The sequence below is a fragment of the Hippocampus comes genome, unplaced genomic scaffold, assembly GCF_001891065.2.
Source record: "Hippocampus comes isolate QL1 unplaced genomic scaffold, H_comes_QL1_v1.1 scaffold121, whole genome shotgun sequence".
NCBI classification, from domain to species: Eukaryota; Metazoa; Chordata; class Actinopteri; order Syngnathiformes; family Syngnathidae; genus Hippocampus; species Hippocampus comes.
Genome location: NW_017805986.1, coordinates 495,072 through 506,659, shown reverse-complemented (window position 1 = coordinate 506,659; position 11,588 = coordinate 495,072). Strand labels below are relative to the sequence as shown.

Here is an 11,588-nt window from a genome sequence, read left to right as displayed (position 1 = left end):
TTGCAGGCATAGAATTGTTCAAGAATTCAGATTCTGGGGCGTGACTACGCAAACCCCCGGATTGATTTCTCATCCCTCTAATGATTCAAATTTTAAGAGCCGCGTCAAAAGACTTTTGTCCATATAGTGTAGCAACAGCACAACACGTCAATATATGCGTAGGATTTCTTTTTTAAAATGTATTTTCCACAATGTAAGACACACCTAAAATCATTTTTTCAAAAGCCGACAGCGCGCCCTATAATGCAACATTCTGATTTCTTGGACATAGCACTTTAAATGTTCTGTAAAGCGCTTTGTTACAGCTGCGGCGGTTGTGAAAGCGCTATATAAATAAAGCTGTATTGTGTTGTATTCCTTTAACATAGCTCCATCTAGTGGATGCATAATGGAACTGCAGGTACTATTGTAGCTCCTATTCTGTGCGCCGTATAACGCGGTGCACTTTACATATGAAAACGGTTTTAAAATAGGCCATTCATTGAAGGTGCGCCTTATAGTGCGGAAAATACGGAAAGTGCTTTACGTCTACCAACTTGTTCAAATGCTTCTAGTAATCCAAGCCTCCACCAGACATCGAGAGTGGCGTGTACTCTTGTAAAAGCACGGCAGCGTTCCTCAACATCTCTTGTAAGTGGCACACCGTGGCGGCGTAAAGGTCCCTCTTCAACACCAAACCTCGAAAGAGATTGACCGGCTCCGCTTTGCGGATCGTCTCGGGAAACCGGATCTCTCGCGGCACTCTGCCGTTTCCGATGAGGACGTGATGGAGTCTCTTCTCCCGCAGGCTCCCGCGCATGAAGCCGAACATGTCTCGCAATCTGGACTCGGTTTTGTCGGCGCTCCACGCCGACGGTTTGTCGCGCAGCAACAGATGCAAGAGGACCGTCTTCCAGTGGTAGTCGGTCAAAGCGTTTCCCCCCGTGAGGGTCGTCTGCTTTGCGTGCAGGAAGGTGACCACCTGAAGGCAGTGCAGATGGCAGGAATGTCGAGGTAGGAATTTGGCCAAGTGTTTCAGGAGATTCCTCTCGTAGATGCCCAGCGAGAGAAGCCAGAACGGATCCGGAGGACCGTCGCCGTCCGAGGGGAAGTGAGAGACCAGATAAGCGTCGGTGTCCACCAGCTGGATGGCCGGTATGAGGTTCACCATGATGGCCTTCCCCGAAGGGAATCGGACCTTGAGGGCGCCCGTCGCGTCCAGTCTGCGAAACGTGACCTCAAAATCATACTTGTGGGAGATGCGCCCCCACGCTTTGGTGAGGGACACCTGAAACCACTTCATGACTTGATCCTTAGCTAAGAGCGACGTTCGTTTGGAGCAGAGCAGCGCGTCGAGATCGCGGTCCACGACGTGCGCCGTGTCGGTTTTACCGTGCAGTAAGCACAGCATGTCCTCTCCCAGGTTGGCAGAACCGCACAGGCAACCCCCCTCGCGGTCCCCGAACCTGCTCACCTGGACGGTGCCACAGCCTTGCCTGTCGGGGGGCATGTCGCTTGATGGTTCACACCAAAGGTTGACCCGGAAGTCGAGCGCATCCGGAGGTGATAAAGGCACCACCAGGTCGCACGTCGGAGTCTTCCGCACTTGCCAAGACTCGAACATGCTTCCGATTCCGACAAAGTCCCCCACCTCCATATCGGCATCTCGATCGGAAATGCTCCTGAGGGACTCCAGGAGGTCGTCGGTAAAACCCTCCACGAACTCCCTCATCCTTCCGGTGTCGTGGGACGAGATGTAAGTCCATCGGTCGTAGAAGTGGCTCAGGATGTCCTTGTCTAGTTCCAGCGCTCGAGTAGGGAGCGCCTCGTCGTCGTCATCGAGCGCCCCCGTGTCCGACTCGAACGTGTCCATCCTGCCCATCTCGATGGCCAAGAACACCACGAAGGACACCGTGCCCCAGAAGTACCAGCTGTAACCGTCCTCCCAGCCGCCGCCCTCGTCCTCCTTCGCAACCGCCCGCGAGAGCTCCGCCTCCAGCTTGGACCGTTCCCTTTCCAGCCTCTCGGCGTGCTCCCGCATGCGCACCATCAGTTCTTCGTCCTGCGCTGCGATGGTGGCGTTTTCTTGCGGAATAAGCGAGGGGTGGTTCAAAATGGCGGCGGCGACGACCATACACAACCTTGCGATGGCTCCCTGCATCTTTGGCTTTGGTTCGGGTCACCGCATCTAAGTGTCTCGCAGGCGACCGTGCAGCTGCAGCTCACTTCCTGGAACACACAACAACAACAACAAAAATGGATTCACTAAAATGCAAAACCTGAGACACATTTGTGAAGACTTTTTTGGAGAGATCCCACAGAAAGTGTTTACCCATGTTTACAGTTGACACAGAAATAACAACAACATAAAAATATCGTCGAAACACTCCTGCAGTACCTCCTCTAGGTGTCACAGTTCTTCAACTACCTTTCTGTTCCACTCGCGGCCTGATTCGTGGTCTCGAGGTGTTGGAACAAAGAACAGCGAACCAGAAAGGTGGAAAAATGACAGCTCTCAACCACATCGAGGCAAATCTCAAATAACAGGTCGCGGTTGTATGTAACATTTCATTTAACACAATGACAAAATCTTTCTTTCTGACACAGATGATGATTCGCCGATATATCAGACTGACGCAGTGTCGCGCCAACTACTGCCAAGGGTGACTTATTTGAAAGCAAGAATTAAGTAAGTGGCTTCACTGTTCCACTACTTTCTGAGGGGAAGGTATTTTGTCCAACGGTCTCAAATCCCAATAACCACAACCAAGCACAGTGACAAAACATAAATGTATGATATTTGTGGACGTGTGCTGAATAAAGTGGGTGCCATTTTAACAGGAAGACCATCCAGCTGTGTGTATAAAGCACTCCACCCATTGGAGGGAAGCAGATTAACTACAGCATCGGCAAGCCGAGTGACGCACTAACACATGAGAGGAAGGAAGCGTGAACATCATTTTTTTGTTGTTGAATGATAACCTTTTATTGTTCACAGCAAACGTGCAAAGAACCACCCCCCCCAAAAAAAAAAAACAATAATAATAATAATTAGGGGAGAAGCCATCTGAAGTTTATTCATCATGAACCATGAGACTCAGGGAAGAATATGATTAACATTGCAAGAGGAAGTTACATAAAGGCCTTGCATAGTTTTGCTGCACTTCACTCAACTCTGGCGAAACACGACAGGATGGCATACGATAACGCAATTATCAACATGAAGGAACGCTCCTCACATGAAAATAGCCATATGGCCATTGGGTATGCGCATGGATGAGACAGTTTTTTTTTTTTTGGGTTTTTTTTTTGTGCTTTAATGAAAACAGTAAGGATGAGCAAACTTACCCTTTGGCGTATATAGAAAATGGACGCCTTCCAACACTGTCTTGGCTTAGTTACACACAAGTTGATACTGCAAATATCAAAGGGCTCAGCTTGCAAACGTCACATGACCAAACCCAGAAAACAGGTGAGCCGTGACTGTCGTTATACTGCAGGCTTTGGCACTGGATATCATTTTCAGTTGAAAAAGCAAACAAGGCAAAATGCCCCTGAGACGATACTCGTACAATACAATAATACATTCCATCTTTATTGATATACCGCTTTCAAAATAGCTGCAACTGTAACAAAGCGCTTTCCAGAACCTTTAACATAAAATGGCAAAAATACAATGGAACACATCGACAGCACTACAATCGTAACAACTGTTTGCACACGATTTCTGACAGATCAAAACCGGTTGATTTTTTTTTTGGTCTTAATTCATATTCCACAGAAACAATATTAACCAGAATACAGAGTTTAGACAAGTGTGAGTGCATTGAACGTTTTATTGTAAATATATATTTTTTAAATTTGGCATCCCGCTTTACTGAGCGTTATTTAATAATGCCACAGTTTCTATGAATCACGAATATACTTTTGGGGATCAAAACCCCTGCCTCCTTTTTTAAAAAATGAACAGCTAGACCGCATTCCTGCATTTTAATGTTGGTTGTGATGGCGTTGCATTGCGACCGATGAAGTTTTTGAGGTGGTACATGGGGTAAAAAGTGATACAACCGCCGTCTTAAGTCATGGGGAAACTTGAGCGAGTCTGACCTTTTTCTGTTATTAAACGTCTTAAGTGCATTCATGAGGTCAGGCTTACTGCTGGGGGAAAAACTCCTCCAACTTTATGCGAGTGTGCCAAGGGGGACTCCTCCTCTGTTGTCAGGGCAACAAAATAGGAACACGCGGGCACACTTACTACAACGTGTTTCCAGACACGAGTCACGTTGCAGTCTGGTGCTGCCACAACAACAACAACAAATGGGTTGTTATGACTATTCTTTATGTGTGGGGTTCCTTATAAGAGAATTGATGTGTTAAAAAGGGAAGTAGTATCGTATCCGTATCGATCATCTTAGCAGTTCTCAGCTTCCCGCCTTACGCAAAGTTTAGCGGAAGTTTCATACCCTCACGTATCTGAAATAGTCACTGCGGTGGCCGAGACAGATCAGAACAATAAGGTCGGGGTTTACCTTTCACGCAATATCTTCTTGGTTTCATGATGAGATTCTTTATGTAGTCGTCAGTCAGGCTCTGTGGATTTTTGGGGGAATCACGGGGAGTGCAAGGTTCCTTTTCGGTGACATTTCCTGTTCGAGCGCTCCACCCAGAAACGGAAGTCACGCCCAAGAGGAAGAATCACCATATTTGGCCAACAAGCTGTACTGCGCATGCGTGAATATTGGACGGCTTGAAGAAACCTCAATTTCAGGGGTAACGAACCCATTTTTGTCGAGGGCCACATTTCAGTTAACGTTTCCCTTGGAGGGCCGTTATGACTGAAACCATATAAAGTAGTCAAGAATAACAGTTTATTCAACAACTGTTTAGGTTACTGTCGTGAGATGTTTGGTAACAAGAAAATCCTTACAAAATACAAGTTTGCATCTACTGTTTAATTTTACATCAACATTTTAAACAGCATTTTTACTACAATACACAGAAAATAATACAGGATGTTTTTTTTTCGCTCCAAACTATTCTTTGTGCATACATTCTAGTCTTTATGGTAAAGTAAATTCATTCTCATTTGTTGTTTGAATATGTTTAAATACAGAACAATTTTTAAAACCAAGATTAAAATATATTTTCTCAGTCTATATTCTTTTGCACCACATACAAACACAGCCACAGGTCTCCAAAACAGACGAGGCTTAAATCATCCTTTGACAGTATTCACAAAGAGGATTTTCGTTTTTTGGGTGACATTTTCGGATGAACTTTATATGCACAGTGTGACACCACTAAGCAGGTTGCAACAGATCTAGAGAGACTGGAAGAGTCACAGAAAAGCCTAAAAATATTGACATTTTTATGGGTTCAACTGTTGTTGTAAACTTTGCTGTTCACCTCCTTGTAAAGAGCAGCAAGTTGTCTTCACCTTTTGCGCTTTGCCTTTCTGCTTGATGTCGTGCAGGATTTGGATCAAGTTTTTCATGGCGTCCATGCCTTGCTCCTGTGTCCACATCCTCAGTAGCTGCAGCGTGCGCTCCTCACTGTCATGCGGGTTGTCGATTTTGCAGCCGTCAATTCTGACCGGGTTCATCCCGCTCCGCATTGCCACTTCGACCATAGTTTTCCACCCGAGGTCTTTTGCGATCGCGGGCAGGTGCCGCGAAGGGTCTGTATACGGTACTAAAGTCAAAGATGACAAAAATGACAATGGTCGAGGTTCATGGCAAAGCCGGTGGATAGACTGGAGCACAGATAACGTTACTTACTGTTAATTGGCTCCATCTCCTGGGACAGAAAAGTACAAAAGAAAGTCAACTCCATGCTCCATGTTGCCGGAACGAAATATCAAAACGGTTACAAGCATGCTGACGAGCACGACGACGGTTCGAGACGGCTGACCAACCTGTGCCTCCTACAAAATGGGGATCTCGCAGCAGTAACACAGACAAATCAGAACAACACATGAACGCCGCACGTGGTTGTTTACATTCAAGTCGTCCATGTTGCGTTCAACTGACATCGGTTGTCATTTTTACCAAATAACTTGCTACAGCGAACAAAGCATTTGCCTGACAGGCCAAAAGCATCATTATTTTTTTATCATTGCATTACCTCCAAGCTCATGAAAATGCAAATAAGATATGCCGGAGTTCCCCAGGGATCCGTTTTAGAGCCACCACTACTGTCTTGACACGCATCACAAATATGCATACACAACTTTTGTGGAAGTACTTACCAACCGCACCGTCGCTGGATTGTTCGAGCTCTGTTGGTTGTTCCTTCCTGATCAGTCAAATCATCCAAAAACGAGGTATGCCATTATTAAGATGAGCAAACACAAACCGTACCACACTAGCTGTACACTACTAGGAATACTCACGCTGTTTGCGGTTCCTTCGAAAGCACACACCAATCACAATTATTGTGACAGCTGCACAAGCTACAGCGACTGCTATCCAGACATGACTTCTCACTAAAGCAAAAGCGTTAAAAAGATGATCATCCACCACGTCAATGCACAAATTCATGACAATGAAAATGTTTCAAACCATACCTTTTAATTTGTCATTGCATACAGTGTCATTGGTGGCTGTGCAGGCTACTTTGACGCCTTCCAGGCCGCACCTGCGCCCCCGCCCAAAAAACAAATCTCAGACAGGGGATACAAACGTTATCTGATATACTGTTTGTGACGATCAACTTACTCTGTACAAGAACTGCAGAGTTTACAGTCTTGATCATTGGCGCTAATGCAATAGTGGTGCGCTTTGCACCGGCACTTGGTGTCGCGTGCTCGGGTACAGGCCGACTCCACCTCCAGATTGGCTACACGGGAAGTATGTTGACATGAATTGAAGTAATGTCTTTTACGAAGTCATAAAAGAAAAAGACGTACCATTTTGATGTGAGCAGGAGGTGCAGCGCTTGCAGTTGCTGTCCTGGTTTGGGTGGCTGTTGTACAAGCCTGGCTCACACAGCTCACATTGCGTATCTTGTGGACTGGCAGCAGTGCAGTGCTTCTTCAGACGCTGACCTGCCAGGACAAACCATTTGATGGAGTGATAAGTGATCAAGTGATCTTTTACAATAAGTAAAAAGAATTCAAGTTGTCAGTGTTGACCAGTCATCTGTCACGCCCTTGCAGGAACATTAAAAAGTCTTTTTTTTTTAAATTGTGGTTGTAGTTCGTAATGCTGTAGAACCGCATTGCATTGTACCGAGGGCTGTTTTTAAATTGTTGTATTACTCATTATGCATTTTCATTTAAAACAGACCTAATAAATTGATACAAAGGAAAAAAACGTCGCACTTAACGTATATCTGCCATATGGTTTGAAATTGCTCAGCTTTGGGGAGGGGCAGCTCTGTATTGTGCAAATAAAGATGGCGGCTTTTGTTACCATGACGACCGATGGCCGAGCTCCAGCTACTTATTTGCCAACTTGGACTTTGTTTCCGCCAAACAAAAAAATGATAGACGATTTAGTATAATCTTTGCATGGATGTTCCCCGTTTAAAATGGTAAAGTTTGTCAAGATAATGTGGTAGCTCACCAATGGCACACAGGCAACAGGTTATTGAGTCATGTTGGTACAGTCCATCCGCACACAGGACTTCTCTTTTCTTTTGCAGCCGCGATGACGCGTCGACGCCCCTGTCGTGCGGTAAGATTCAAAAGTGAAAGTGGGAAACGTGCATTTAATTTGATAAATAGAAGTTGACACGCGAAGGCGTGCTTCTTCAAACAGCATTCGCGGCACCTTGCCCACGAATGTCACCCAGTGAAGCTTGATCAGTTTAATCGGACAGGTGCGTTTTCAAGTAAACTAGCAATAGCCACAAAAAGTAATTTTTGGTACATACAGCCAATAAAATAACATATTAAACTTTTACTTACAACGACAAATGGGAGCCGAACAAAACAAGGATGGAAAAACGAGTAAGCGACGAAGCGAAAAAGGAATAAGACGTCCTCATGTTCTTGTACACAAAGTGAAACTACTGTACAACGAGTATTCTGCGCATGCGTCCACCCCCGACGAGTCGATGGCCTGACTTTAGTTACGTTTCAGACAATAATACGTATGATTGTAATAAATGACTTTAAACAAACTTAAAAATACACGAACACAAATAAGTATATTTCTTAAGTAATATAGGATTGTGTTCATTCCTTTTCGATGTCATTCACGGGTGTATACAGTCATCTCTATTTATTCAAATAAAGGGTGTAGTCGGGATTTTCATGCTATTGCAATCCCACATGTATACACTAGAGGGAGACATTGTACTTTGTAAGAAGCGTAAGAAGACGTCCGAGAGTACGGTATGTATTTTTTTAACCAGTCTTTCAAATAAATATTACTGTTAATGTGTCTAGATTTGCCTCGAGATGTGAACGGAAAAACTTTTACAGATGATATAGCCAATAGCAAATGAATTGCATGACAATAAAATAAGAATGGTGTTATCATAATGTTGTTTTTAGAAGACGTTAAGAACAACCCATTTGTTTTCTATAGCGCCTGTCCTTGAACTGTACCCTATTTTTCCATCTGACTTTGAGCGAGAGGTGGTTTACACCTTGGACTTGTTGCCAGCTGATGGCAGCGAACATAAATGCAAACAACCAACCACATTTACAAATCAGGCTGTAGCCTACAGTCGCTAGTAAGGATAAGCGATACAGAAAATGGATGGAGGATTATTGTAAACCATGAATCGGTACTAAAAAAGTTAAATACAACTGAACTATACTTAGAAAATAGTTTTACCGTCTACCACTAGAGGGAGCACAACATATCCACAAGCATTCTGAGAACTCTCAAACTTTACATAAAGGCCTGAGCCAAGATTCAAAGGCAGATGCTCGGCTGTCAGGCAGATGTGCTGACCACGAGGTCACTCTGTGACAAGGTTATTATGGTTTAAGTTAAATAAATAAAGAAAAAAGAAATGGCAGACTAAATTCGAAAAAAAAAAAACATTTTGCAAAACAAACAAAGTCTTTAAGAACAATAGCTAAGAGATAGAAACTTTGTTTTTTGGCTTATACTCAACTAATACGCTATAGGCATATAAAAAACGAAACCCAATAATGAAACTAATAAAAGATTAATGAAACAAAGCATTTTTAAACATGCCCACTTTATAAATTAATTAAAATGAGCTTTCGAGCTCTTCTGTTGAGCACGTTTGCAATGTTAGAAGCTCAAATTTTGCGGCGCTGCTCATCCTGCGAAGGCAAAACTTGGACTGAGGCTCCAGCGCACGCACAGAACAGGAAGTCAAGAGTTGGGCCGCTCCTTGCGCTACAGGAAATAACCTCAGCGCTCATGACGCGGGTCTCTGGGGGGAAGCTCACAAACTTCCACTGATCCAACGTGGGTTTTGTGTTCACTGCGGTCAAAGGCGCTCTTATGTTCATGCTTGTACACATTCGGTAAATCTGTAAAACTGCCACTCGGCCACGTGTATGGCAAGCTGTTTGAGCATTTTTTTTCTCTTCATGTCAGAGCTTAAGTTCCATTTGCTAATTTGTCCCTCTGATGTAAGACAACTCAGTGTAAAAGTAGAATGGCTAGTTCACTCTTTGTCCTCACTACGACCACAACTTTGGCATACTAGTACGACCACATGGTACTAGTGTGGCAAAACTCTGCACAAGTTGACAAATGTGTACTACACTAGTAAGATATTGTTGTCCGATAATAAGTCAAACTTGTCCTACTGGTGTGCAAAAATGTCAAAAAGTAATGAAGGCAGTAGTGGGTAAAATATTACTTGTAAGACACGGTTATTCTACTAATGTACCCCAATAGTTATACTCGGGTGCACGATACTACAGGCAACCTAAACACACTTTAAACGGTACTGATGAATGATCCAATGACAGAAAAAAGTTCAGCATTGCATTCTGCAATGCATCCTGGGCCAAAAAGAACAACAATATACATTCAACAGCTATTTTGGTCTTCACAAGAACCGATGACAGTTCGTTTGAAGTGCCCATCCCTGGTCTCGATTACTACTACTCGTGCTGTTTATTTCCTCGCAACGCTTGCTTGCGCTTGTTTGTACGCTTGCATGGAAACCAAAATATCGAGACATAGTAGCTTTGCCAGCTTGGACCATTCATGAACCTTTTCTAAACCGTAAACGGCACTTATTTGCCCCGAGGGGTTCAATTGTGAACCGTTGTGGGGTACAAAAGAAAAAAAAGTTGCAACTTGTACAACAAAAAAAAACGGACCCCTTTGTTTCTGCAGTGCATAGAGCTTAAAATGGAAATCAAGGATATGGAAGAAGTGCTTCAGCGACTTTCCATAAGTGTGTGTGTATGCGAGGAGAGATCCCCCCCCCACCCCCCAACAGCAACACGTCCAGCGGTTTACTTAATTAGAGCTTAGTGTATCTTCAGCCCGTGTACGCAAATGGGATTTGAGGATGGCGGAGGGGGCATCCATTGGCAAAACAATGGAGAGGAGCGCCCATTGGCTCGAGGAAAGACAAGAATAAGGCCGTCTGGAAGATCCCGTCGTGATGGATCTGTCGGGTGTATTGATATTGCGGCGAGGAAATCCCGAGCGGGGACTTAAGAGGCTAAGCCGAGCCTGTAGGCTGGGCCACGCTCGCTTAAACCGCGCTTGTCCCGTCCTTTACCTCTCCTCTGAGTGGCTCACTTCATTAGGTACACATACCCATTGTGCAGGATGACTGCACGATGCGGAGACTGAGTCTGAATGTTTTTGGTCCAAAGAGAGACAAACTTACTTAATATAATAACGTAGACTGTGAAAGAAAAAAAAAGGATGAATTAAACATTTCAAAATGGCCTTTCCAGCATTTCACAACAAAGACACGAGATGACAGAACCCCAATTTGCAAACTCACATGATTGCCGCAAATGTCAATAATTTATATTTCAGTTTTTCCAACAGAATTTACTGTTTGAGGCCAACAGTCAACTATAGTTTTGTTGCTTAAATACCGTTCATTTAATGTTATCTAATCAATAAAAAAAAATGTGCTTGTTAAAAATTGTGGGTTTTTTTTTCTTGTTTCCCAAAATGTTCAAATATGATTTAGGTAACTATGCTATTAGATTGACAATATTGTTAAATCGTGTTTATGTGAAGAATGAAAATTTGCATTTACATCATTGTTATTTTTTAAAATAAATATATGATTCATATTTTTTTATCTATTGATAGCTGCGATGATCGATAATAAAACAATGATGTCTAATGTTGTTAATTTTGCATTATTAAGAAATATATGGCATTATGGCATGATATTAATTTAACAATTTTTTTAATGAAGCTTCAGTTTGGTTAAAAAAAAAAAAAATTCTAATTTTTGAACAGAATGGGCGCTTTGCTGCTAATTAAGACCAAAAAAACAGAATAAGTATCGTAGTAGAAACACATTTGATGCATTTACAATATGATTTTTGTGAATTACATCATTTTAAAAAATCTGCCTTTTATCATGGCAACAGTTTATGTGAAAAGCTCCCTATTCGACCACACATATACCGTTTGTCCCCACCGCCCCTCTCTCTCTCTTTTCTTTTTTTTTTTCTTTTTTAATGCAAT

General features: G+C 43.3%; 2 protein-coding genes across 3 annotated transcripts; both read right to left on the bottom strand.

Moving 5' to 3' along the window:
- Positions 1–450: 450 nt before the first annotated feature.
- On the bottom strand, positions 451–4,643 carry itprip (inositol 1,4,5-trisphosphate receptor interacting protein). The gene is made up of 2 exons (XM_019891737.1): positions 4,509–4,643; positions 451–2,208 (listed from the first exon to the last, which is right to left on the bottom strand). Exon 2 carries the CDS (start codon positions 2,138–2,140, stop codon positions 551–553), a length of 1,590 nt encoding a protein of 529 aa, XP_019747296.1. The 5' UTR covers positions 2,141–2,208; positions 4,509–4,643; the 3' UTR covers positions 451–550.
- A 269-nt stretch (positions 4,644–4,912) lies between these two features.
- Positions 4,913–8,010, bottom strand: LOC109528779 (tumor necrosis factor receptor superfamily member 6-like). Of its 2 annotated transcripts, none has more exons than XM_019891738.1 (9): positions 7,889–8,010; positions 7,545–7,645; positions 6,887–7,024; positions 6,696–6,816; positions 6,545–6,615; positions 6,371–6,463; positions 6,227–6,273; positions 5,757–5,775; positions 4,913–5,670 (listed from the first exon to the last, which is right to left on the bottom strand). In XM_019891738.1, the coding sequence occupies exons 1-9, from the start codon at positions 7,966–7,968 to the stop codon at positions 5,348–5,350; spliced, it is 993 nt and encodes a 330-aa protein (XP_019747297.1). In that variant the 5' UTR covers positions 7,969–8,010; the 3' UTR covers positions 4,913–5,347. The 2 variants fall into 2 exon arrangements, with proteins under 2 accessions (XP_019747297.1, XP_019747298.1); XM_019891739.1 differs by having other exon boundaries at positions 4,913–5,658.
- Between the last annotated feature and the right edge of the window lie 3,578 nt (positions 8,011–11,588).

Coding starts and splice junctions, on each gene's coding strand:
- itprip (XM_019891737.1), bottom strand. CDS start 2,140: ATGCAGGGAGCCATCGCAAGGTTGTGTATGGTCGTCGCCGCCGCCATT.
- LOC109528779 (XM_019891738.1), bottom strand. CDS start 7,968: ATGAGGACGTCTTATTCCTTTTTCGCTTCGTCGCTTACTCGTTTTTCC. Junction 7,646..7,888: donor TTCGGCTCCCATTTGTCGTT/GTAAGTAAAAGT, acceptor ACCGCACGACAG/GGGCGTCGACGCGTCATCGC. Junction 6,817..6,886: donor CTCCTGCTCACATCAAAATG/GTACGTCTTTTT, acceptor CTTCCCGTGTAG/CCAATCTGGAGGTGGAGTCG.